Raw genomic sequence first — 25,184 nt, forward strand, 5'->3', positions numbered from 1 at the left:
GAAGAAAAGATGGAGTTTGAGGGTCCCAAAGTGAATGTAGCTCCTTTATAGCCCCAAATCCATCAGTCTGGTGTGAAGATTCACATACGTACGGGTATGCGGGATTGTGTGTAGTCACCTGGACGCCTCGCACGGACGGGACAAGACTTTACTTCCGAGACTCGCCAAATATATCCACTACGTACCCCGCTTTGAACAAGGTGACTGCTATCTAGAGCTTGTCAAATGCAAATGATTGAAAAGAAGGAAGAGTACTCAGAACCCTTTCTGAGATTTCATTGAATAATCATGAGATGTGTATATATGGGTTTGAAATAGGCCGCATTTCTAGTTCAGCTTTTCAGCACTCAGAAACTGCAAGAATATTTGCAGAATATCCAGAACGTAGTGTGCATCATATATAGCCGCGAAAAGCTAAAGGCAATCAGAAAAGATTGTGATGGACAGTAATGCTTCGATCAGTATACTAAAGATAAGTTCAAAATGAAGAGACTTTGACGTGGTACTTCTAGAATAAGCTGAGCGTTTACCTTTCCATGTTATAATTACTTGCATCAATACACTCCTATTTCTTTGCGATGAAAGGTTTCAAGAGGTTTCATTACAGCGTGGCTCTATTTGCAATTTGCTCTCCATTCTTCGTTACAACGGGCCCAGACACCGGATACATGTTATTCCTTTCCCCACATTAATTACTCGCCAAGGTATCTACCCCGCCTTCCCCGCAACCCCAGACTTTCCACAATAAAGACGGAAGGAAAAGGAGCAGCAAGGAAGCCAACGGCAAGTTGGAGGATGACCGTCTATCGTCTGTGGCGCAGTTCAATCGGCGACGTTGGAATATTCTGGAACTCCTTTTCTGCGTCTAGACTTAAATATAGCTCCGAGTAGTTCTCTTCACTATCGTTGACGAATGCGATAGCATGGACATGGGAAACAGAGTTCATGTGAAATCCTCTTCGGCGGTTGTCTCGATGGCCGACGTGGTTATTCATCACTGACAAGGATCGCAACATGGATTACTGCCCACGCCTTGTAGACTTTACTTTAATAAAGTCGGATTTGCGGGCCAGACTATTAATGGAATGTTTATCAGACAGTAGTATCAGCTCTGTCTTCCAGCATACACATGAGCCGGAGGAAGTTCTGGGTAAGCTTGATCGCGAATCAGGGGGATCAAAGGGGGAGTAGAAACTATGAGATGGAAGACGACAAGTATAAAACCATCCTCTGAGTGTGAAGTGTGAAGGAGCGTAGTTACTCGTTGGATGCATGTTCCTGGGAGTGGACCCTCGGGGAGGTCAAATAATCCAACTTGAAGAGTTGTTACATATCCAACTTGAAGAATTATTACATGAAAGATTTTGGGAAAGTACAGAATCTTCCGATGTCGGGCAGAAGGATCATGTCCTCAATGGTAAATGACAAAATGCTTGGCCACTCCTTGAGGCTCTCCAGCAGTGGTTGGCCCCTTACAAAATGATCGACCGTATCACTAGAATTTGATTGGCGCTCAATTGGCGCCGGGATAGGGAGTCTAGGCACCGCGAGCAGCCGCGAGCTCGGAAATGCGAGGATCTGCCTCTCTCGTTGTGTTCCGATATTACATTCCCAGACGGGTATCTAATTCCCCAATGTCCTCATTCCAGTCCTGTGGGGTGTTGAGATATCGGAAATAGAGTCAACCCCCTGTGTAATACGAAAACATACCTGTGGTTTCTCGATAATGAACTTTTCCATTAAATCCTTACAATCCTGTCTGTCTTTGACGATAACCTCAACTCCGTTTTCAATCAGTAATGATTCGCCTCCCATAAATGTCTTGTTCTCCCCAATCACGACTCGCGGTATCTTGAAAAGAAGTATTGCTCCTGTGCACATACTGCAAGGACTAGAAACGATTCAAGTTTCCGGAAAGCGACAAGAAGAGCGATGGTCACCTCAGGGTAGTATACTTTACATCCGTTAAAATGGTTGCTTAAAGGTTAAATGTTGTTGAAGAGCTCACAATGGTTGCCGCTCTATACACCTCTGCTCGCAGTCTCCCAGCATTCTCCACAGCTGATATCTCTCCATGCAATGTTGCAGACGATTTTTGTACTCGTTCGTTATGGCCCGACCCAAGCACCCTGTATCCTGCTGCTTCTGAAGCATCAGGTACTAGGATAGATGACCCAATCGGAATCCCCCCTTCTTCGTAGCTTTTCTGGGCTTCTTCCAGAGCAATTTGCATTCCATGCGCATCTATCTTTTCCCACTGTGACGGCATGGTCAACCTACAGAACTTAACATAGACCCTTTATCCGTCATAATATAGCCCTCACTCACCTCTCGAAAGGGTGCGAACCTTTTTTTCTAATCTGATCGTGCGTCGAGTGTTTTGAATACACCTGCCGAAGACCCGTTAATTTTGGAGCGGAGACTAATATAATAAATCAGCCGCTCAGCCGAGGCTGGCGGAACTTCAAGAATTGAAGAGATATAAGCGGACTTCAAAATGGAATATCATGTGACAATTAAATCAATCTCCTGTTGTCAACGTTCAACCACAACGTCGACTCTCGTCGACTGTGGTCTGCAGTTTAAACTCTTTCTTGTTTCATAATATCTACCTCTGAAGCCATCGTATGCTGCAGTATTGGAGCGCTATCGATAATATATGTCAAGTTGTACAGCAAATTACCATCGCACACTAGACAATATCAAGTACAGTAGATAGCTGTTCTCCGCCGAAACACTTGCTGAAGTTGCTGCGCGGCTGGCTGGTTTCGCCAGAGGGCTATCCAGGAGCTATCAATATTGCGAGCTTTGGACGCTTTCAAAACCTGTATATTATACCATAGCTTCCTCGATTATTTGATGCTGGTGAGCACTCAACAAATGGCGCTCACTGTGTTGATATTGCTCATCTGTCAATCTTTGAATCACAAGATAAATATAAACGGCCACCACTGTATCCAGCAACGAAACAGGCTTTTGACATAACCGCGCGCATGCGCCAAATTCGGACAGACGAAAAGGCCCTTCCCGACGACGAATTTACTGCATTCAATGATTTAAATAACGCCTACACCGTACAGCTGTGATTTGCCCCCAGTTCGTTCTTTTCTCTTTCTTTTTCGTTCTTTTGTTCTCCTTCTTTGACCCTGGCTGGTCCCTTACTTTCATTTATTTTTTGATATGCTATCTGTTTCCTTCGTTTTGATCTCGCTCCTAGCAGGTGCTTTTGCTGATAATGATTGGTCAAAACCTTGCTTCTCAGGGGTATGTCAATACGGTAAGTTTCTCTTTTGCATTTGGTGTTTGACATGACGCTCAGTTGGTTTAGATTTGCCTGCAACAAATGGTTCGGCATCTGGGACATTGAAAATCGTATGTATACGTCGTGCAAAGGTGCTTTTGTATCTTGACACTTGTACAGTGGGGTTCTGCGACCGCCATTTCCGATATCACGACAGCAGCTGGATGGGATATTTTGGACTGCTCCAGCAGCTCATTGAAGCAAGATATTCGACTCGTCTGCAGTGGAAACTCAACGGATTGCGCTCATTTGTACAGTGGCACGGGAAACAACAAGAATGCAGTAGGAAAGCTCGTCCGCCTACCTGAAAATGTGAGCCCCAAATCTACTTTTATGATGCATTACATTTCTTACTCATTCAAAGTGCGGTAAAAGCGCATTCGCAGTTGTTACCAATGCATACGTTTCACAAGATCAATCAATACCATCTTCGCTTTCCCGTCGTGATGGGAAGAAACCGACTGTGCAGGGTCTCAGCATCGACACCAGTTTTGCGTCTGCTGGCACACCGCGAGTAGCCCCCTCTATTTTTGGTGTTCCGATGCTGACTTGTGTTTTAATCTCATAGTGCATCTGGGCCAGTGAACTTTGCTATCCGAGCGGCTAACGTCCCGGGGGCCAACGGTGATCTTGCCATCAATCCTCAACAACAGAGGAGAAGCAACAGCCGCATCTTTGGACGCGGTGCAGTTTCTGATTTTGTGACCGGTGCTGTGAACGGTACGCATAATTTGCTTTACCGGACTAATGATTGAAAATTTTGTCATAGATATTTCATCTCTCAACGACTTTAATGTCGACAAAAGCACGACCCTAAGTCCTGTCGATGTGGACAAAACCTTCAACCTTTTGGACAAGAGCATTTCTTGCCCTCCAGTCGATGCTAGCGTTAAGGTCGACGCTGATACCAAGGCGCACGCTGTAGCATCCATTGGAGTTGCTGCCACTGGCACAATTCTCCCCCCGGAGGTAACATCCTTTTCCCTTATAGCAGGTGTGCTGAATTCTTGAATGAATGTATACTGCTGAAAACTAATAAAAGATGTATACCACAGGTCTAAATGCTGACTTAGACGGTACCATTGACTTGCAAGCCACTGCCTCGGGGACTTTGGATTCTGGCAAAATCCAGCTTTTCGAAGTCGGCATTCCTGGCCTTGATTTCCCAGGGTATGTTGTGTCAACTTTTGAGTTCTGCACCCTGTGTCATTTACCGAATGGATGGCTATTCAATCAGTGTCTTGACTATTGGACCATCTTTTGTGATTAATGGCCAAGCAACTGCAACATTGGACCTGGACGTTGGGCTCACCGTTGGAATTAGCTATACCATTGATAATGCCCAGCTCACTTTCCCGCCAAACGGTCAGAAATCCTCAGGCGCGTTTAACATTGGGGATACTCGTAAGTCTCCGAGTCGTTTGTTGCTCGAGTTGCATTGTGAATTGTACCTAATATCTTCCTAAATGTTCCTAGCTTTGAAAATTACAGCAGGCGCAACGGGCAAGGCAACTGGGACCGTCGAAGCCCATCTCATTCCTACGCTCAACTTTGGCATTTCTGCCTTGGATGACACCGTCAGCGCTAATGTCTTTCTTGAGCTTGATGCCAGTGCAACCATGTCATTGACTGTACAGGCCGAGGCAAATGCTTCTGCCACTGTCAAGACTAGAAGTGAATTAATGTCCAAGGCTCAGTCTCGTCGTGGAAATTTCCTATTGAGCCCAGAATCTCTGAACGCCCGTAGACCGCAATCTGACGACAATGAAGATGATAGCGAAGCCGATTCCGGGTCCGAGGACAATTCATCCTCTATAGATGAGGATGAAGATAGTGCAGATGGTGATGTGGGCGATGATACGAGTGATGCTGACGCGGATAGCGATGCTGACATTGATGCATCCAATGAAGACTCAGCAGACGCAAACGACAATTCTAGCTCCGCTGACGGTTCTGACTCTGTTGATGACAATGGCGATCCGAACCTCAATGATTCCACTACAGAGGATTTCTCTGACCCTTCTAGTGTCGATACCGATACAAACAATGAAGACAATGGCGACAATACTTCAAACATAGGCAATGATACTGACGCTGACGACACCGAAACGGAGGGCGAGACTGCTGTATCAGACAATGTCAATCCAGTATCGCCTACTAGTACTTCGGCCAACACAGATGATGCAGTCACCTCCATTCCACCAAAATCCAGAGTGGCTTTGGCCAGTCCAAGTACTACGACATCTCTGGGCGGATGCTTCGATATCGAAGCTGCTCTGGACGTAAGCGCCGGAGCTGATGGAAGCTTCTTCGGGTTGTTTGATAAGAGTACTAAAGTGGACCTTTTCAACAAAAAATTCGAAATCTTGAAGGTCCGTATACCCCATCCTTGTTGGAACCCTTTTTGATAAGTCGCATCTTTAGAAATGCTTCGGCTCTGGGGGGGATGCTGCACGCCGTGATTTGGCCAGCGTATCTGCTCTCCGTTCTCGCTCGGCCAGCCGCTTGTTCTTCTCACGTGACAACTTGGCTGTTAAGGCGCGCGACTCTGGTCTGACTTGCTCGCCTGTAGCAGACGCCCAACAGCAAGATATCGCTGATCAGACAGTAGCAGCTTCGGAGTACGTGCTTTGTTGATATTTTTATAAACACTCATGAACCTTCTTCCTAATAATATAGCATCAAACAGTTGTAGACTCGTTACCTCGAATGAAATAAAGCTGTTTTTCTCTCCTTTGCTATTCCCACCCGCTGGGTTGGTTTCAAATCTCGCTCATTTCTAATATTTCCTGATTTTGCATTATGGTACATTGTGGAGTTCGTTTGGATCTAGTAGAATGCTCTCAGCATCGCCAATTACAGAATCCCATGAGTCAGGTATATCTCTAGCGGAAGGGAAATCGAGTGACGCATGCACGAAAGCGATTTGGCTTTCGAAGGGTGAGAGGGGACAACCGAATTCCTGTGACAAGAATCTCAGAGTCTCTTCATCTACTTGCTTGATTGTCTCCCAAATCTTTGAGAGAAAGTATTGTTTGCTATCTACGCATTCACATTCATTACTTCTCTGTATTGTTGACGCAGGTGGTGGACTCACTGATTACGTTAAACATTGGAGCCAAAGGATGTACATTTTGCGATATGGCTTGATACAATGGTTTGATGATCTCGGGATGAATAATTTTTGGGTGAAGATCGCCTACGATTAAGTTTGGCATTAAGCGTAATCCCGTGCAGTGTAGTCCTTGTAACTCACGATACTGCATAATAGTTTCCAATGTATATACCAATTCGCTGAGTAAGAACGTTGCATCTCTGGTGTTTATGATATGTATGATAAGATCCATCAGAATAGTGATATCGATCTCATCCCTCAGATCGCCTACCACGACGCCGTATTCAGATTTATTGAGCGGAAAGAGGGTAGTAAAATCACGCACCGTAGCCACACAGGTATCCAACCCCAGAAAGTACTGCTTGGGAGACATAATTGTCGGGAGAAGTGCCGAGCTTCATAATTCTTCCAAGAGCACTGCTCAACATAATAGTGCTCCGACCATCCTCTTAAAAACAGAGTTCAATGACTTTGAACGGCATTGTGGAGTAGCATAGACAGTAACTAACTTGTTGTCGCTATCTCCAACACAATCTCAATGGTCGATAGCTGTATTGCAGAGTCATTACTTGCAAGATTAGCTGATAGTGTGTCCATGTATTCAAGGGTGAACATAGAGCAGGCAGATGATTCTTACGACAGAAAATTAGTTGTCTTTCTGTATTAATTAAACGAAATATTTTTACCGCATTTCAGAAGCTTTAGAAGAAGATTTAAAGCCGTCAACCTGAAGAGGCTGTCACTGCTCGTTGAGGCGTGTAAGAGTGACCGTACGAGACTTCCTAACACAATCAATTGACGAAGCTGGGCTAAATTTGAAGGATAAATTGTTAAATCGAACAAATAATAGTTGGAAAATGTTGTACCATGGTTAATTATGTGTTCCAATGCATTCATGACATTCTCTTGCACCTCGAGCTCGCTTGTCGAGTCAAAGATCTCAATGACACTCATGAAAATCTCTGTGGAAAGAAACTTTATGATAGTACTACCTATATTACGAGTCAATGTCTGATGCACAAAGAAGGTTGCATTAGACATACAGCTTTTGCGGCGACTGCACTCAGCGCAGCGTGATATGACAAGCAGGGCAGCCATAGTTTCATGATATCTCTTGGTCGACAATAGCTTGCTTAGTATGACAGGGGTCCAATCGGTAAGGCTCTCAATCGGATCTGTGTCTACGAAAAATGGGTAAGAATATGCCACAAGCGCCAGCTATGTAAGGAACATACTATATGGTTTTAGCATACAGGTTTCCAAGAGCTTCAATGCCATTTGGCTCATCCCAGATCGATCCGCCCAATCTCTCCAAATGATAGTCAATAATGAGTCAATAATACCGTTGGACTGCACAATGAGCGATTTCATATGGTCTTTAAAATGTAGTTGAGCCAGATAATTGCAGAGATATCTAACGAGGGCTTACCGTGCTCCATAAGACTGATCAACAGAGTAAGTGATGCTCGCTTAACAGACGGTTCTCCCAAGTCTAGACGTTGAAGTAGGCGAGGAACAATCGTCGAATCGCTTACTTCTTGTCGGAGATCCACTTGCAATATGTATCAGTATAATAAAATGCGGGAAAGTCTCGAAATGGATCATACAATACTTCAAACAATGCTTCAACAAGTCCATGGAGAGCATCTGTGATGATGGCTCTGGTCTTCCCAGTAAATAAACCATGGTTTGTATGAAGCCCGCAGAGACAAGATGGTTCTTTATGTCGCTTCTTAGCAATGTCAAAAAGTTGTTGGTATCATGATCTAATGTGGAAAGGAAAGAAGACATTGTTTCAGAATGAAAGACTGAAGCAGAGGAGCAAGAAAGGAACGTACATTTATCCAGTATATTAATTAGTGAGTTGTATGTAATATCAATGGACCACGAATTAAACGCGTCCGTATTAGAAATTGTATTAAGCTGAAATAGAATAACGTCTGCGTTGAATAAACAGTCGTTGATTGAATCTGTATATTTGGGTAGTCAGAGTGGCCAGGTACAGCTCAGATATACACCGCATCACCCACCATCACACGAAATAACGTATAGAAGTAAGAATAATTTATCGGTGAACTCTGACATCGATTTTCCAAATTTGAATATGTCAATCAGTGGGTCCATAATGGAAGGTATCAGAACCATCTTCAGCTCGTCTGTGTAAATATTAATCATAAGTATAGAAGAATCTGTACAATACGTCGAGCCCATACCAAATTGCAGGCACATGTGTACAAAGTCTATGATGTGCCGATGGATGCCTGCTTCAGATCTATTCTGGATTAATGCTAATCCTACGGCCTTGCCCAAGTCAATTAATGTTTGTTTTGAACGAGAATCCTCTGTACAACACATTGTCAAGGCAATTCAAGATCATTTAAAGGACTATTTACCAAACTGTAGTATGACGATCAGGACTTTCATAGCCGCAATCTGCAAACTGTCGTCTCCAGTTTCGAGCATATTCAACAAGGCACTAGTGTGATTTAACTGGTTAAATTTGTCTCTTGGATAATCTGTCAAAAGCAATCACGAATCTACTATGGAACACTGGTAAAGGGACGTACTATGACGCAGAAATTGAGAAAGAACCATCACTGCCGCTTCCTGCACATTCAAGTGCTCGCTTTTCAGCATCCCAGCGAGGAATAAGGTAAGGATGGATTCAATGCAAGGTTCTAACATTGACTGGCTGTAGAATACCTCTAAAAATACACTTTAGCTATCAAGGTTTGGATGGATTGGTTAAGGAGTACCTTGATTGTTGTCAGATTCGTCCGTGCCGTCAAACCGAAGGAAAACCGCAAATGTAAGAAGTGCTTCACATTGAAACTGGGAATCATTGCCTGGAATATGGTCGAGCAATAGGCCGACGATGCCCTGGTGGATCAGTGCTACACAACAAGACTCTAGGTATCATCAATTTCTGGAGTCACTGCCCATTGAAGCGAAATAGAAAGTACATACCATGGACACCTATGGCAGAAATGGAACTCAGTACTGCTCTTTGAACCCGTTTTTGTGGGTGTTTTATCATATTGGAAAGCGTGTTTCCGAGTTCAGGACCTAAAAGCATGGGATGCATGCGTTCTATTGCCGATATGAGACGACAATCGGATTATACAAAGCCACAGTACGCACCATTCAGAGCCAAACATTTGAGTGTAGATCCCTTATCCATCGCAGAGAGAATAAGAGAAGCGTCAATCAACCACTGTCGATGCAGAGGGTTTGTACAATTAGAAATCACTTCCGGAATACGATTGGTGAATTCGGCAGGTATCAGAAATCCTGAGCGTATCCGCACATGGATGTGGATGCAAATAATCAATTCAAGAATATCGTCTTGGAACATATCCCAATTTGACAGGGTCCCTCCCGGTTGCAGAAAAGCTACGAGTGAGCTAGCGCTCCAATTTAAGGAAGAATGGGTGGTCTGGACAAGAGACAGCATAACTGTAAGGTATGCTCGAGTTACATCGGAAGAGGTTTCAGTCTTGTCTAGGGAGGATAGAAGCTCCGTGATGTTGCGGGTCAAGACTGGTAATGGGTCTGCAATATACAAAGCCTCCTGCAACCTTGACGACATGGGTAGTCCCGCAATGGCACAGACTGGATCATCAAGTTTGAAGGTTCGCGCCAGTGAAAACAGACCAACGAGGACATCTGTCCTCAATTCGTCTGATGGGGGGTTTGAAACGAGCATGAGATGATATAAAGATGAGAATGTGTCGAAGATGCCCTTTGTCCATGTCCTACGAAGTTTGGTCGTGGACAAAAAGACATGGTCGACATGTGTGTAAGAGCCGGTAACTCTCCGCGCCTTACGTCGGCGTTGGCGGGGAGTGAATACCAAGTGTCCAATCGCATCTGCCAGGAGAATGAGAGGAATAAAGACGCCAGGAATCTAATAAGAGATATGTTGATGTCCTTCATAGAATTTAAAGACCATCGCTTACAATTGGCAGCAAGCCAGATATCGGAGTATTAAACGGGGAATTGGGATTGAGAAGCGGGCGAATGCTACATCCTAGGTAGAGGAGCATGGTGATGGCAATAAGCGTCGTCACAACTACCCCAATTCGCGGGTTGTCCTGAAACAATAAAATGACGAGGCCGCCAAAGAAGAGGTAAAAGGCAATGTGCAAGGTTATTGGCAGGGCATGTATAACAGCTCGTAGATGTCGTTGGTCGTCGCCAAAGAACCGTCGATGACGATTGCAGGCGTCGATTATGGGCAGTCCAGCTGATACAGGAATAAATTGGGATACCCACCCTTTCGCCAAGATTGTGCCAAAGGCACCCGTTAAGGCAAAAGTGAGGCTGACGAACCAGAGTCCATTCACCCATACCAAAGGTGATGAGGGTACAAAGGTTGTTGATAGCAGGGAATTCTGATGACTTTCCGACGACAGGGTTTGAATGAGGTCTCTGATCAAATTATTCGTGATAGCCTGAGGGTCTTGTTGGAGATCTTTTCGTGTCTCGATAAGAAAGGCAGTCAAAATGGCAGAAAACAGGCCCGCCTATAAATTGACGTCAGAAACAAAATTGTGGAACAAGCAAAACATACAAATATCAAGATGGTATCCAAGTCACTGTTCCATATTCTCATCAACTCTTCGCCTTTTGATTTGGTCAAGTCGAGGTACATCGACCAGACCTTTGCATCATCTACTAGGTAGTCCGCGAATGGGTTTCGGAGGTCTGCATTGGAGGTTGCCACGTATTCCCTAGCTGCCGTTTCAATGGATGCTCTCGATGGTGGCCGGTAGACTAATACGATTGTTGTTATTGGTCTTTTTCAGGCGCATCTGAGGTAAAAAACATACCCTTTGTGTCAGACAACCGTGATTCTGCCCTCTCCACGTCGCGGGGAAATGGAAAACGATAAGCAAGCGCTGATAGAGTACTGGTCCCATTCCCTGATTGGATTCTCAGGCACCGTGCGACAATCTCCCAAAACGACGATTTCGCCTGCATGTGTTGTTCTTGAAGGTTTTCGCGTCTATGCCTGAGCAAGGTCAACAAACACGTCGTCCTCCTCGCTGCTTATAGTGAAAAGGTTAGACACTCGTGAGTCATACGCACCATTGAATTTACGGTCGTGTGGCAATGCGAAGGGATTGGCACCCTGGCGGATTGGTTTTCCCAAATGATTTGCTGCCTCAAATAGAAATGCACTGGTTTACATACATGAATTGACAGCGATAAGTATGTATCGGCAGTTGACTTACCCTTCAATTGCTTCGAATCCCAAATAGACGCTCATTTGCATCATTCAATCATTTGGGAAAGTTAGTTTGGAAGGACCGAGGTTCGGATGTTCGGATGTCATCTCTGATGGATTCCCTGTGAATGGAAACTCAATAGACATGTAAGTGGGTGCAATTTGCATGTTTAGAACAACTACGCCAATACGCACCTACACTTCCGAGTGGCGTGGCGGCCATTCGAAACGAGAACTTTTGAAAGTTGACGCCCCTTTTCAATTCCGGCTTTCCCATTTGTGACGAATTTGCTCATGTTTGGGTCAAAGGCTTAAGTATGCCGAATGATGGCCGATAGAAATATTTCATTTACCGCGATGGCCGAGCATCTCACCAGGGTAATATCAGGATACAGTGGCTTGCGGAGTCCTCTTGTTCTTCCTGATGACTTTTCTCAACTTCAGAGTCTATTCCTTCGAATACCTCTCTCCTGCTTGATAGATTCCGACTGTGGCACCAATTTCTATTCACTCTGTTCGGCATGCCTGCTCTTCTGCCGAAGTGCTCCCTGCTAAGGGTTGAGGATAATCTGCGCAGTGCAGGTGTAGTGCATTCATCGTCTTTTATTTAAGCATGCAATGACATCTAAATGCTCTAGGATCATCCGGTGCAGACACCTCTTTCGACTCAGCTCGCACCTCGCTCTCCACCCGCAAACATTTACTCGCATTCCAAACCGCCATTGGCGCTCCAGAACGTGCCCCCTTCCCTGTAATTGCTGCAATTCACGGTCATTGTATCGTTGGTTCACGAGCTTACGTATACCGCTCGAGTCTTCTCATCGGACGAGGCTGGGGCTAGTTTCTCGCGTCGTTCTGCCTCTAAAAGGGAATTTTCTGGTGAGATGAGGGTCGGTTAAGTGTGTTTAGATGGTGAAATCTATTTATATCACAAAAAAACAGCCTAGTTCATACATTCCAACACCTTCAATTTATCGTACAAGCAGAGGTTAGCCCCGCCCGAAGGCCAGTGCGGGGCGTAACAGGTCTATCTACTACGGAAAGTGCTTACCTCTCTCTCCGAACACCTACTAACCTGACACGTCACGCATAGGTGCTGCTCCTAGCACTGGCAGAGTGGGCTTTGCTGTTGCGTAAGTGATGCGCAAAGACAAACGTCGATACATTGTGGAAAGGCTGGTTGCGGCTGGATACAAGTTCACGGTCCCGCGTGGCCATACGGGTGTGCGGATTGGTGAAGAGTAGGCGTCGAAATGCACGTTGCAGCTCAGTCGGTGGCATACACAGAGTGGGCTTGCGCACCAACACATGTGCAGATCGGTGTAGCGTCGTCAGCCAAGGTTACAAGGGAATGACATGGTGGGGACAATATCAGATGGGTGGCCAAGGACACTTGAATCAGGTAAGAGTACATGCGCCGCGTGCGGGTCGGCGGACGTCAACTCATCCCTAGCAGTCCCCTTGTGCATACACTCCTGCGCCTCTGTTTACTGCTACGTTGCCTTGTCGGACATCGATGTAGAGCAGAATGTTATTGGGGATATAGGGCAAAAGGACATGGGTTGGCAGGCGTTGATACTGTGCATCACAGCATCCCCGGCACCTCTGGTCAGTGCAACGTCCCTACTCGTTCTTGCGCAACTTGGCGGATGGCGATACCACGCGTCAACGCAGATTGCGCAGCTCGGCGGACGTCGATATAGAGTGTCGGGGCATTGGCGTGGCGGGTGTCAACACATCCCTGGCCCTGGGCATTGGCAAACCATGGGGTGGCGGGCGTAGATGTCTGTTGGTCGGCGGGTGTCGATACATAGCGTCAACGCGCCCCACCCCGGAAGTCGATGAAGGGTGTCGAGGCAGAGTCCATCCCTCCTCCATGCTGGTCGGCGGACGTCAATACATGGCGTCAACGCATCCCCACCACCGGAACTCGATACAGAGTGTCGACGCCTAGTCAACGCCTCCACTAACAAGGCCCCGACACCTCCCCACCACGAGTATCAGCTGAACGTGCTGGTCGGCGGACGTTGATACATGGCGTCAGCGCATCCCACCACTGGAAGTTGATACATCGTGTCGAGGTAGAGTCCATTCCCGGCATCACTCGAGGCTGAATGTGTTGGTCGGCGGACGTCGATACATGGCGTCAGCGCATTCCCGGAAGTCGATGCAGCGTGTCGAGGCAGAGTCCATCCCCGACACCACCCCACCTCGAGTCTGGGCTGAATGTGCTGGTCGGCGGACGTCGATACATCGTGTCCACGCGTCCCCACCACCGGAAGTCTACGTCACGTCAAACGGCACCTCCCCACCTCAAGTGTCGGCTGAATGTGTTGGTCGGCGGGCGTCAATACATAGCGTTAACGCGTCCCCAGGACCGGAAGTCAATACGTCGCGTCAAGGCAGAGTCAACGCCTCCACTAGCGCATGACCGCTGCCCTAAGACCACCCCACCTTGAGCGTCGGCTGAATGTGCTGGTCGGCGGGCGTCGATACATAGTGTCGACGCAAACGCGACACATCCTATCGTGAACACATGTCGCCGGGCGTCAATATATCGTGTTTGCGCATCCGTGGGTAAACTCCTCAGGGTCGCAGACGCACACGGACCTATGTTCCGTCATCTGGAGACTAGAACCGTGTCAATACTTGTTTTTGGAAAGATATTAACTTGTACATACCTCGGGAACATACTTTCATGCCTTCAGGAGGATGGCTCTAGGATGTATTGGTGAACAACTGCAAGATAAAAAGGTCAGAATAAGCTGGTACAATGCACAGAGAGTACATACCAAAAACACAATGTCTGCACCCTCAGAAGCGCCCATGTGGCAGTCATATTGTAGCAAAACTATTGAAAAAGGTCAGAAAAAGTGGAGGAACATCATGGAAAGACTTACAGAGTAGAGGGGACAGCAGAATGGAAAAGTCGAAAGCAAGGCAGCCGTGAACTCCTGGAAATCAACTTTTAGTTTTTTGTTTGGCAGTACCACCATGCGCAAACATACCGAAAGGGAGGTCAACTTGGCTTCAGACACAACCACAACCATGAAAAGGCCAGGATACGGCCAGAAAGACACCCAGCATTATGGGCGCACATTGGTGGGTCCTCTCATTTGTACAAGCCTTTATATACTCATTTTCTGCCAAGATATTACATGAATTGTTAGGTTTTGTTGACGCGTCGAGCATACGCGCCGCTGCGTTCAACAATCTTTGTTGATTCAAGGTACATTCTCTGCGCGTTTGAAGGTATGTTTTATTTCTCTCCGGTTGAACAGTACGCTATGTTGACGTTATCGGGTATGTTTGACTCCATTTTTTTCATTAGCTCCGGCACTTGATTGACTGACGACTTCCTCACAAAAGATTTTAATGTAAGTTCTCTTTGCACAATTTTATTGGATTCATATTCCACTTCTCCATTTATCGACAGTAACGACGCGAATACGAACACTGCAACAGGACGCACGCTGCAAAAAATTGAAACCGGAGGGCGGCATCAATGGTCAGGGTAGCATTTGTTTGAATAATCGTACGTTGCCGATTCCCCGAGTCTCCGTGCTATCCTGACAAACCTGAATTTGCTGGCAATCAGAATCTTACCCTGACTCTTCTGTTTCACCCACCACCACGTCTTTTCCCCTCTCCAAATTCATCCCCTCACTTCCACATTTTCTCCCCATTTTCACGGAGGATTGGATACACAGTGAGTATTCTTCAATGGTACAACGTGCAACGTGCTTACAATCTTTCAGGAGCTTTTGAAGCTACGCGTTGCTCCTGCAAACTCTTGTCCAAGAGTCCGTGCTTACTGGAAGCCACAGACGATTTCCCGTGTCAGACACGAACAGGCGCCTCATGTCTGCGACTCCCCATCGTATTGGACTCTCAGACTACGCAATACCAAACCGTCAGGGAAAGTTTACCAGAGGTCAAGGCGATTCAGGTTGTGAGTGGAGACTCTTCACGACAAGCAGAACTCACATTTTTGTCTGATAGTGTGCACGCGAACGCTGCTTTGTGAGTATCCTCTCGTCCTCAATTTTATTTGTCTGCTAACTTTATTGCAGCTTCAGAGAACCGTGAAGACTTGACGCAGTGTTCACGCGCACTCGTCCTCAATTCGATATGTCTGCTAAATTGATTGCAGCTTCAGAGAACCGTGAAGATTTGACGTGATATTTCTGGGACCGGTAGCTTGTATGTATCGACTAATTGAATTCTATGAATAACACTTGTAACTCTGCTGAAATAGCATCAAGGCATTACAATGGAGAACCTTCAGAATCCGGCTGTAGAATATCCACCACGTAACCTTTCCCCCATCCCCCCATATCCGCTACTGTCTATTTCAACCTAGCATGTGGACATCGGCGACATCCTCGCGGCATACGTCAACTGTGATGCTACTCGGATGGTAAACGTAAAATAGCATTGGTTGATGCACGAATTTTGGGGTTCAACGAGAAGGTACGGTTATTTCATTTAGGTTCCTTTGCTTCAACTTCATTTTATAAGGTTTCTGTAGTCAGTATCGAGCTAAATATCGTTAAGCGCCGTGAATTTGTTTTAATATGAATAACGTATTCTGCTCTTTTTTGACTCGAAAAAGCTCAAGTCAGTCTGGAATAATCTATAATTGCTCTAGCTACTACTCAGAGTCCGTAGTTAGCTCCACATTCGACGGAAAAAGTGCATTGAAATGACATATGGACATGTTCTCCTCGACCCCTTCAGTACACCTACCCTTATTTCCGAGAGTGAAAATCGACTGGGTGAGATATATATCTCAGATTTGCACCACTCAGTAATAGAACGATACATTTCTGGAAGGGAAAATGAGTTCATACCGGAAGAAGTCACAAGGTCAACACGCACTCGTCAAGAATAACTACGCCAATTTCGGGTTAATCTGGCAAAAGGTCAATGTATTTCGGCCATTTGAGTGTCTAATTAGCGTGTCCTAGCTGGAATTCACATACCTGTAAAAAGATATGAAGCCCCATTCACGTTTTACGGCAAGACAAAAGTCGCACCACATTCATCTCCTCCTCCCCCAAATCACGGATTAACGCATTTCCAAACGTTCGCTGCATCTACTTGACATGTCAGCGCCACATCAATACATCCGGAGATATGAAAGGTGAGATGTCGGCACTCTGAATGTCTGTAAAGTTTGGTTGAACATGATTGAACACCGAGTGCTTGGTTCATGCGTACCTGCCCGTTGAACGGAAAACTGGGATTAATCTGTGCATAACCACTATTAACTCGAGTATGATATTTAATGGTGAGTATAAATAGAGTGTGTATTCGTACCATTTATGAGATTTGGAGAAGAATTGAGACAGGCATTTGTTAAGCGCCCAAAGCGTCTAAAGAGCAATAACCACAAATTTTGCAGTCACAAATTCATTATATTGTACCAAGTACATGAGAGAGTCAATGTAAGTAGTATACCTAAATGATACGCACAGATCAAAGGACATACCACAATGTCAATCAATTTTGTGGAAGAGATAACAAATGAAAACGGATGCGCATGCATCTTGTTCTCCTGGTTCAGTTCTCCGTTTCCAACGCACCAAACATCTTTTCCTTGCATCTCGGGATAGCATCACGTCATGCTGTCACTGCTAGAGCAGATGCCGTCAATGTTCATGGAAGATTGGCAGAAATTGTTTGAGTGCGAACATACTTTGAATCGAGGGGACAGGGATGACATACCATGGCGCTATCGCTCAAATTGCATCTAGTGCGTCATTAACCACTGATTTACATGTATAGATACGGGGAGTATATGAAATTACACAAGAGGTTGAGTGATTTTGACGAATATAAAATTTACAATGCACGCACTCATATATTTCTCAAATCCAATGTGTTCGTTTGCAGATGCCGTTTTAACGCCATAGCCACTAATATACCTGTAAATATCGTACACCGTCAGTTTACAGACGGATAATGACTCGAGAGACCACCAACAACTCACGAATGAATGACAACGCGAAATCACGACACAACCTCTCCTCCTCCCCCCATTCGCTCTAGCACTCGTTTCCAAACGTTTGCTTCGCTTGCACGTACCCTTCATTGCACCCATCACCCCTAGCTCCGATCACGGCATGTGTCAGTCGAGATGTAGTGGAACAACTAGGTTGGATGAAGATGCGAGTTGGTAATTGAATACATGGAGAATGAAATATACCCAACGGTGTTCTGTGCGGAAACGAGGTAAACGTCCGTATGGGGGTTGGTTTCTGGGTATACCATGATCTATTTCAGAGTAGTTGGGTCGCATCGAATGCACAGTGACGATGACATTGGAAAACGAAACGTACATAGGTGTCCTGTGATGATTTTCAATGAAAACATTGAATTTGGGTTAATCGGAAAAGATGGGTGTGGGTGTTGCACATAGTTAACATGCACCATAATCCTTAGCATGCACGATGAGTTTGGCAAAGATTTAGGATGGAAAAGTTGCGGGCAGGATAATGATACATGGATGCCGACATGCTCCCCATCCCCAAATTCGCCCGTTTCAACGATTCAAACGCTCGTTTCTCTCGGACCTGAACATCTTGACATCACGGAGTTTTATTCTCCGTACCTGTTCTGTAATGCTGCGATGGAAATTAGACTGGTGAGCATGGAAGATGTTGGAATTGAATGAAAATACCGTGAATGCCCAGAGTGTAATTGCGCAGAGTCTAGCCTGGTTATCGTAAACGGGTTATGTTAATATGGCAACAGCTAGATCCTCCATGAATAGGCGATTCATCAAGTCCAGAGATGTGCAAAGAGGAAAGTTTGCAATGTTGAACAGCATCTAGAGCGAGTAATTCAAGGTTTACCACAGAAAAGCATCCATTCTTTACAGATCAAAAATCCAGAGTTGAACGAGTCATTGAACAGAGGTAATTCCAGCAGGCATACATTCAGATGAGGACGATTCGAATCTCATATTTCGAAATCTAATGAGCAGACGACGGCGCAGGTGAATGAAAGTCGAACCAAACATGTTGCTCAACCTCTCGCTTAGGTGGCGGACACACATTTCCCCCTTTGGACGGATATTCAACAGACATACGAATGCGGATACGAAAAGGTATAAAAGGAGGGTGGAGTTGACCTGGATTCCTCAGTTCGGTTCTCCCTCTCCTCCTGTTTTCCTCCTGCCTCGCCTCGCCTTGTCTGCCTACCCCGCCAGCCTTGACCACCTCGCTACGGTTGACAAAGTGAGTGCATGGGAGAGGCCAGCTTGACGTGGCAAACGTCAAGCGTCAGCAGCTGGTAAGTCATTTGTGACGCGCTTGTTGAAAAAACCGACATTTTCCAGGCAGTTGCGCGGTGAAGGATGTGTCCCTTGCTGAGAATGTCAGTATTCGCGACGTTTTTGTTGACCGAATTAATGCTTACCTGGTTTGCACAGCAATGACCCCGCCCCATGCTCTGAGAGAGGTGTTCGCGCTCCACGCGCTTAGAGGTGTTGTGGGCCGGACGCGCTGAGGATGTGGGTACCCGCTACGTGTTTGTTGAGAGAATTGCTGCTCACCTGGTTTGCATAGCAATAACAGGGGTGTCATGAACCCATACACTGAAGAGGTGCCCAGTCGGCCGGACCCGATGCGCTGAGGATATCAGTACGTGTGACACGTTTGTTGATATAACTACTACTCACCTAGTTTGCATAGCAACGTTCGACAGCTCCTACACGCTTAGAGAGTCGTTGTAGATGCAGCGTCCCCCCATTCCTATCCCTTTTCATGTCCGAGCAATAACCGCCCCAAACCAAAGGAAAACCGCAAATGTAAGAAGTGCTTCGCATTGAAACTGGGAATCATTGCCTGGAATATGGTCGAGCAGTAGGCCGACAATGCCCTGGTTGATCAGCGCTACACGATAAGACTCTAATTATCATTAATTTCTGAAGTGAAACAGAGAGTGCATACCATGGACACCTATGGCAGAAATGGAACTCAGTACTGCTCTTTGAACCCGTTTTTGTGGGTGTTTTATCATATTGGAAAGTGTGTTTCCGAGTTCAGGACCTAAAAGCATGGGATGCATGCGTTCTATTGCCGATATGAGACGACAATCGGATTATACAAAGCCACAGTACGCACCATTCAGAGCCAAACATTTGAGTGTAGATCCCTTATCCATCGCAGAGAGAATAAGAGAAGCGTCAATCAACCACTGTCGATGCAGAGGGTTTGTACAATTAGAAATCACTTCCGGAATATGATTGGTGAATTCGGCAGGTATCAGAAATCCTGAGCGTATCCGCACATGGATGTGGATGCAAATAATCAATTCAAGAATATCGTCTTGGAACATATCCCAATTTGACAGGGTCCCTCCCGGTTGCAGAAAAGCTACGAGTGAGCTAGCGCTCCAATTTAAGGAAGAATGGGTGGTCTGGACAAGAGACAGCATAACTGTAAGGTATGCTCGAGTTACATCGGAAGAGGTTTCAGTCTTGTCTAGGGAGGATAGAAGCTCCGTGATGTTGCGGGTCAAGACTGGTAATGGGTCTGCAATATACAAAGCCTCCTGCAACCTTGACGACATGGGTAGTCCCGCAATGGCACAGACTGGATCATCAAGTTTGAAGGTTCGCGCCAGTGAAAACAGACCAACGAGGACATCTGTCCTCAATTCGTCTGATGGAGGGTTTGAAACGAGCATGAGATGATATAAAGATGAGAATGTGTCGAAGATGCCCTTTGTCCATGTCCTACGTAGCTTGGTGGTGGACAAAAGGACATGATCGAGGTGGGTGTAAGAGCTGGTAACTCTCCGCGCCTTACGTCGGCGTTGGCGGGGAGTGAATACCAAGTGTCCAATTGCATCTGCCAGGAGAATGAGAGGAATAAAGACGCCAGGAATCTAATAAGAGATATGTTGATGTCCTTCATAGAATTCAAAGACCATCGCTTACAATTGGCAGCAAGCCAGATATCGGGGTATTAAATGGGGAATTGGGATTGAGAAGCGGGCGAATGCTACATCCTAGGTAGAGGAGCATGGTGATGGCAATAAGCGTCGTCACAACTACCCCAATTCGCGGGTCGTCCTGAAACAATAAAATGACGAGGCCGCCGAAGAAGAGGTAAAAGGCAATGTGCAAGGTTATTGGCAGGGCATGTATAACAGCTCGTAGATGTCGCTGGTCGTCGCCGAAGAACCGTCGATGACGATTGCAGGCGTCGATTATAGGCAGTCCAGCTGATACAGGAATAAATTGGGATACCCACCCTTTCGCCAGGATTGTTCCAAAAGCACCCGTTAAGGCAAAGGTGAGGCTGACGAACCAGAGTCCATTCACCCATACCAAAGGTGATGAGGGTACAAAGGTTGTTGATAGTAGGGAATTCTGACGAGTTTCCGACGACAAGGTTTGAATGAGGTCTCTGATCAAATTATTCGTGATAGCCTGAGGGTCTTGTTGGAGATCTTTTCGTGTCTCGATAAGAAAGGCAGTCAAAATGGCAGAAAACAGGCCCGCCTATAAATTGACGTCAGAAACAAAATTGTGGAACAAGCAAAACATACAAATATCAAGATGGTATCCAAGTCACAGTTCCATATTCTCATCAACTCTTCGCCTTTTGATTTGGTCAAGTCGAGGTACATCGACCAGACCTTTGCATCATCTGCTAGGTAGTCCGCGAATGGGTTTCGGAGGTCTGCATTGGAGGTTGCCACGTATTCCCTAGCTGCCGTTTCAATGGATGCTCTCGATGGTGGCCGGTAGACTAATACGATTGTTGTTATTGGTCTTTTTCAGGCGCATCTGAGGTAAAAAAACATACCCTTTGTGTCAGACAACCGTGATTCTGCCCTCTCCACGTCGCGGGGAAATGGAAAACGATAAGCAAGCGCTGATAGAGTACTGGTCCCATTCCCTGATTGGATTCTCAGGCACCGTGCGACAATCTCCCAAAACGACGATTTCGCCTGCATGTGTTGTTCTTGAAGGTTTTCGCGTCTATGCCTGAGCAAGGTCAACAAACACGTCGTCCTCCTCGCTGCTTATAGTGAAAAGGTTAGACACTCGTGAGTCATACGCACCATTGAATTTACGGTCGTGTGGCAATGCGAAGGGATTGGCACCCTGGCGGATTGGTTTTCCCAAATGATTTGCTGCCTCAAATAGAAATGCACTGGTTTACATACATGAATTGACAGCGATAAGTATGTATCGGCAGTTGACTTACCCTTCCATTGCTTCGAATCCCAAATAGACGCTCATTTGCATCATTCAATCATCTGGGAAAGTTAGTTTGGAAGGACCGAGGTTCGGATACGTCTCTGACGGATTCCCTGTGAATAGAAACTCAATAGACATGTAATTGGGTGCTATTTGCATGTTTAGAGCTGCGCCAATACGCACCTACACTTCCGAGTAGCATTGTGGCGGCCAGTCGAAACGAGAACTTTTGAAAGTTGACGCCCCTTTTCAATTCTTGAGTCATCTTAAGTATGCCGAATGATGGCCGATAAAAATATTTCATTTACCGCGATGGCCGAGCATCTCACCAGGGTAATATCAGGATACAGTGGCTTGCGGAGTCCTGTTGTTCTTCCTGATGGCTTTTCTCAACTTCAGAATCTATTCCCTCGAATACCTCTCTCCTCCTTGATAGATTCCGACTGTGGCACCAATTAAATGCTCTAGGATCATCCGGTGCAGACACCTCTCTCGACTCAGCTCGCGCCTCGCTCTCCACCCGCAAACATTTACTCGCATTCCAAACCGCCATTGAACGTGCCCCCTTCCCTGTAATTGCTGCAATTCACGGTCATTGTATCGTTGGTTCACGAGCTTACGTATACCGCTCGAGTCTTCTCATCGGACGAGGCTGGGGCTAGTTTCTCGCGTCGTTCTGCCTCTAAAAGGGAATTTTCTGGTGAGATGAGGGTCGTTTAAGTGTGTTTAGATGGTGAAATCTATTTATATCACAAAAAAACAGCCTAGTTCATACATTCCAACACCTTCAATTTATCGTACAAGCAGAGGTTAGCCCCGCCCGAAGGCCAGTGCGGGGCGTAACAGGTCTATCTACTACGGAAAGTGCTTACCTCTCTCTCCGAACACCTACTAACCTGACACGTCACGCATAGGTGCTGCTCCTAGCACTGGCAGAGTGGGCTTTGCTGTTGCGTAAGTGATGCGCAAAGACAAACGTCGATACATTGTGGAAAGGCTGGTTGCGGCTGGATACAAGTTCACGGTCCCGCGTGGCCATACGGGTGTGCGGATTGGTGAAGAGTAGGCGTCGAAATGCACGTTGCAGCTCAGTCGGTGGCATACACAGAGTGGGCTTGCGCACCAACACATGTGCAGATCGGTGTAGCGTCGTCAGCCAAGGTTACAAGGGAATGACATGGTGGGGACAATATCAGATGGGTGGCCAAGGACACTTGAATCAGGTAAGAGTACATGCGCCGCGTGCGGGTCGGCGGACGTCAACTCATCCCTAGCAGTCCCCTTGTGCATGCACTCCTGCGCCTCTGTTTACTGCTACGTTGCCTTGTCGGACATCGATGTAGAGCAGAATGTTATTGGGGATATAGGGCAAAAGGACATGGGTTGGCAGGCGTTGATACTGTGCATCACAGCATCCCCGGCACCTCTGGTCCGTGCGACGTCCCTACTCGTTCTTGCGCAACTCGGCGGATGGCAATACCACGCATAAATGCAGATTGCGCAGCTCGGCGGACATCGATATAGAGTGTCGGGGCATTGGCGTGGCGGGTGTCAACACATCCCTGGCCCTGGGCATTGGCGAACCATGGGGTGGCGGGCGTAGATGTCTGTTGGTCGGCGGGTGTCGATATATAGCGTCAACGCGCCCCACCCCGGAAGTCGATGAAGGGTGTCGAGGCAGAGTCCATCCCTCCTCCATGCTGGTCGGCGGACGTCAATACATGGCGTCAACGCATCCCCACCACCGGAACTCGATACAGAGTGTCGACGCCTAGTCGACGCCTCCACTAACAAGGCCCCGACACCTCCCCACCACGAGTATCGGCTGAACGTGCTGGTCGGCGGACGTCGATACATGGCGTCAGCGCATCCCACCACCGGAAGTTGATACATCGTGTCGAGGTAGAGTCCATTCCCGGCATCACTCGAGGCTGAATGTGTTGGTCGGCGGACGTCGATACATGGCGTCAGCGCATTCCCGGAAGTCGATGCAGCGTGTCGAGGCAGAGTCCATCCCCGACACCACCCCACCTCGAGTCTGGGCTGAATGTACTGGTCGGCGGACGTCGATACATCGTGTCCACGCGTCCCCACCACCGGAAGTCTACGTCACGTCAAACGGCACCTCCCCACCTCAAGTGTCGGCTGAATGTGTTGGTCGGCGGGCGTCAATACATAGCGTTAACGCGTCCCCAGGACCGGAAGTTGATACGTCGCGTCAAGGCAGAGTCAACGCCTCCACTAACGCATGAACGCTGCCTCGAGACCACCCCACCTCGAGTGTCGGGTAGATGAGCTGGTCGGCGGGCATCGATATATAGTGTCAACGCAAACGCGACACATCTCCCGTCGTGAACTCATACCGCCGGGCGTCGATATATCGTGTTCGCGCATCCGTGGGTAAACTCCTCAGGGTCGCAGACGCGCACGGACCTATGTTCCGTCATCTGGAGACTAGAACTGTGTCAATAGTTGTTTTTGGAAAGATATTAACTTGTACATACCTCGGGAACATACTTTCATGCCTTCAGGAGGATGGCTCTAGGATGTATTGGTGAACAACTGCAAGATAAAAAGGTCAGAATAAGCTAATACAATGCACAGAGAGTACATACCAAAAATACAACGTCTGCACCCTCAGAAGCGCCCATGTGGCAGTCATATTGTAGCAAAACTATTGAAAAAGGTCAGAAAAAGTGGAGGAACATCATGGAAAGTGTCAGGGTTTCTCCAGTTTCCCCTCTTTATCTTCACAGAATTATCTTATCCTTTCATTATCTTATCAATTATCTGATTAGATAGTTTATTTCTTTCATCACAGCCTTCTTGCTCCACTTCTTTCTAGTAAATTCTATATGATTCCTAGTCTTACTCATCCTTTTTCTATATGATGTCACTTTTATTCTTTAACCTTCCTTTATGATGTAATGTAGGGAATATTCTAGAATAGCTGTAGAGTATAAATACTGGACTTGTAGGTAGCTGTAGCTTCAGCTTCAATCTCTTAGGATATCCACTATCATTGGTGTGATCTCTTAGAACCATTGAATCTCTCTCACTCTCTTATTCTCTCTTTGCTCTCTTACTCTCCCTCTGCTCTCTCTCTCTCTCTCTTGCTTAATCTTTGTTGGTGGCCTTGTCACACTGATTATAGTGTTGCCCTGACAGAAGATTGAAGCTCTCTCAAGACAACTCCACCATCTCTCTTTCAACACCAAACTCTTCACCTCTTCAACCTCTTCAACACCATTACCTCAACCTTCTTCCTCCACTTTCAACCCACCAACCTCTTCATCAACCTCTTCACCAATCTTCT

General features: G+C 46.5%; 8 protein-coding genes across 8 annotated transcripts; 2 read left to right on the top strand and 6 right to left on the bottom strand.

Moving 5' to 3' along the window:
• Window positions 1-1,603: 1,603 nt before the first annotated feature.
• On the bottom strand, window positions 1,604-2,269 carry JR316_0011307 (Cytosine deaminase; the record flags this gene model as incomplete). The annotated part of the gene is made up of 3 exons (XM_047896964.1): window positions 1,604-1,651; window positions 1,711-1,851; window positions 2,009-2,269. 3 exons carry the CDS (start codon window positions 2,267-2,269, stop codon window positions 1,604-1,606), a joined length of 450 nt encoding a protein of 149 aa, XP_047743373.1.
• Window positions 2,270-3,180: 911 nt separating this feature from the next.
• JR316_0011308 (uncharacterized protein) lies at window positions 3,181-5,996 on the top strand (the record flags this gene model as incomplete). Its single annotated transcript, XM_047896965.1, has 11 exons — window positions 3,181-3,277; window positions 3,329-3,372; window positions 3,422-3,613; window positions 3,666-3,796; window positions 3,870-4,021; window positions 4,071-4,295; window positions 4,357-4,471; window positions 4,539-4,705; window positions 4,778-5,673; window positions 5,726-5,922; window positions 5,981-5,996. The coding sequence occupies 11 exons, from the start codon at window positions 3,181-3,183 to the stop codon at window positions 5,994-5,996; spliced, it is 2,232 nt and encodes a 743-aa protein (XP_047743374.1).
• Window positions 5,997-6,733: 737 nt separating this feature from the next.
• On the bottom strand, window positions 6,734-7,522 carry JR316_0011309 (uncharacterized protein; the record flags this gene model as incomplete). The annotated part of the gene is made up of 4 exons (XM_047896966.1): window positions 6,734-6,864; window positions 6,926-7,048; window positions 7,283-7,391; window positions 7,460-7,522. The coding sequence occupies 4 exons, from the start codon at window positions 7,520-7,522 to the stop codon at window positions 6,734-6,736; spliced, it is 426 nt and encodes a 141-aa protein (XP_047743375.1).
• Window positions 7,523-8,801: 1,279 nt separating this feature from the next.
• Window positions 8,802-11,399, bottom strand: JR316_0011310 (uncharacterized protein; the record flags this gene model as incomplete). The annotated part of the gene is made up of 8 exons (XM_047896967.1): window positions 8,802-8,932; window positions 8,984-9,121; window positions 9,173-9,310; window positions 9,384-9,506; window positions 9,558-10,323; window positions 10,376-10,942; window positions 10,990-11,192; window positions 11,249-11,399. The coding sequence occupies 8 exons, from the start codon at window positions 11,397-11,399 to the stop codon at window positions 8,802-8,804; spliced, it is 2,217 nt and encodes a 738-aa protein (XP_047743376.1).
• A 25-nt stretch (window positions 11,400-11,424) lies between these two features.
• JR316_0011311 (uncharacterized protein) lies at window positions 11,425-11,688 on the bottom strand (the record flags this gene model as incomplete). The annotated part of the gene is made up of 2 exons (XM_047896968.1): window positions 11,425-11,599; window positions 11,654-11,688. The coding sequence occupies 2 exons, from the start codon at window positions 11,686-11,688 to the stop codon at window positions 11,425-11,427; spliced, it is 210 nt and encodes a 69-aa protein (XP_047743377.1).
• Window positions 11,689-14,694: 3,006 nt separating this feature from the next.
• On the top strand, window positions 14,695-15,735 carry JR316_0011312 (uncharacterized protein; the record flags this gene model as incomplete). Its single annotated transcript, XM_047896969.1, has 4 exons — window positions 14,695-14,748; window positions 14,817-14,898; window positions 15,474-15,669; window positions 15,720-15,735. The coding sequence occupies 4 exons, from the start codon at window positions 14,695-14,697 to the stop codon at window positions 15,733-15,735; spliced, it is 348 nt and encodes a 115-aa protein (XP_047743378.1).
• Window positions 15,736-19,755: 4,020 nt separating this feature from the next.
• On the bottom strand, window positions 19,756-21,621 carry JR316_0011313 (uncharacterized protein; the record flags this gene model as incomplete). Its single annotated transcript, XM_047896970.1, has 4 exons — window positions 19,756-20,544; window positions 20,597-21,163; window positions 21,211-21,413; window positions 21,471-21,621. 4 exons carry the CDS (start codon window positions 21,619-21,621, stop codon window positions 19,756-19,758), a joined length of 1,710 nt encoding a protein of 569 aa, XP_047743379.1.
• Window positions 21,622-21,646: 25 nt separating this feature from the next.
• Window positions 21,647-21,883, bottom strand: JR316_0011314 (uncharacterized protein; the record flags this gene model as incomplete). The annotated part of the gene is made up of 2 exons (XM_047896971.1): window positions 21,647-21,821; window positions 21,876-21,883. The coding sequence occupies 2 exons, from the start codon at window positions 21,881-21,883 to the stop codon at window positions 21,647-21,649; spliced, it is 183 nt and encodes a 60-aa protein (XP_047743380.1).
• Between the last annotated feature and the right edge of the window lie 3,301 nt (window positions 21,884-25,184).

Source organism: Psilocybe cubensis, chromosome 11, assembly GCF_017499595.1.
Source record: "Psilocybe cubensis strain MGC-MH-2018 chromosome 11, whole genome shotgun sequence".
Lineage (NCBI taxonomy): Eukaryota > Fungi > Basidiomycota > Agaricomycetes > Agaricales > Agrocybaceae > Psilocybe > Psilocybe cubensis.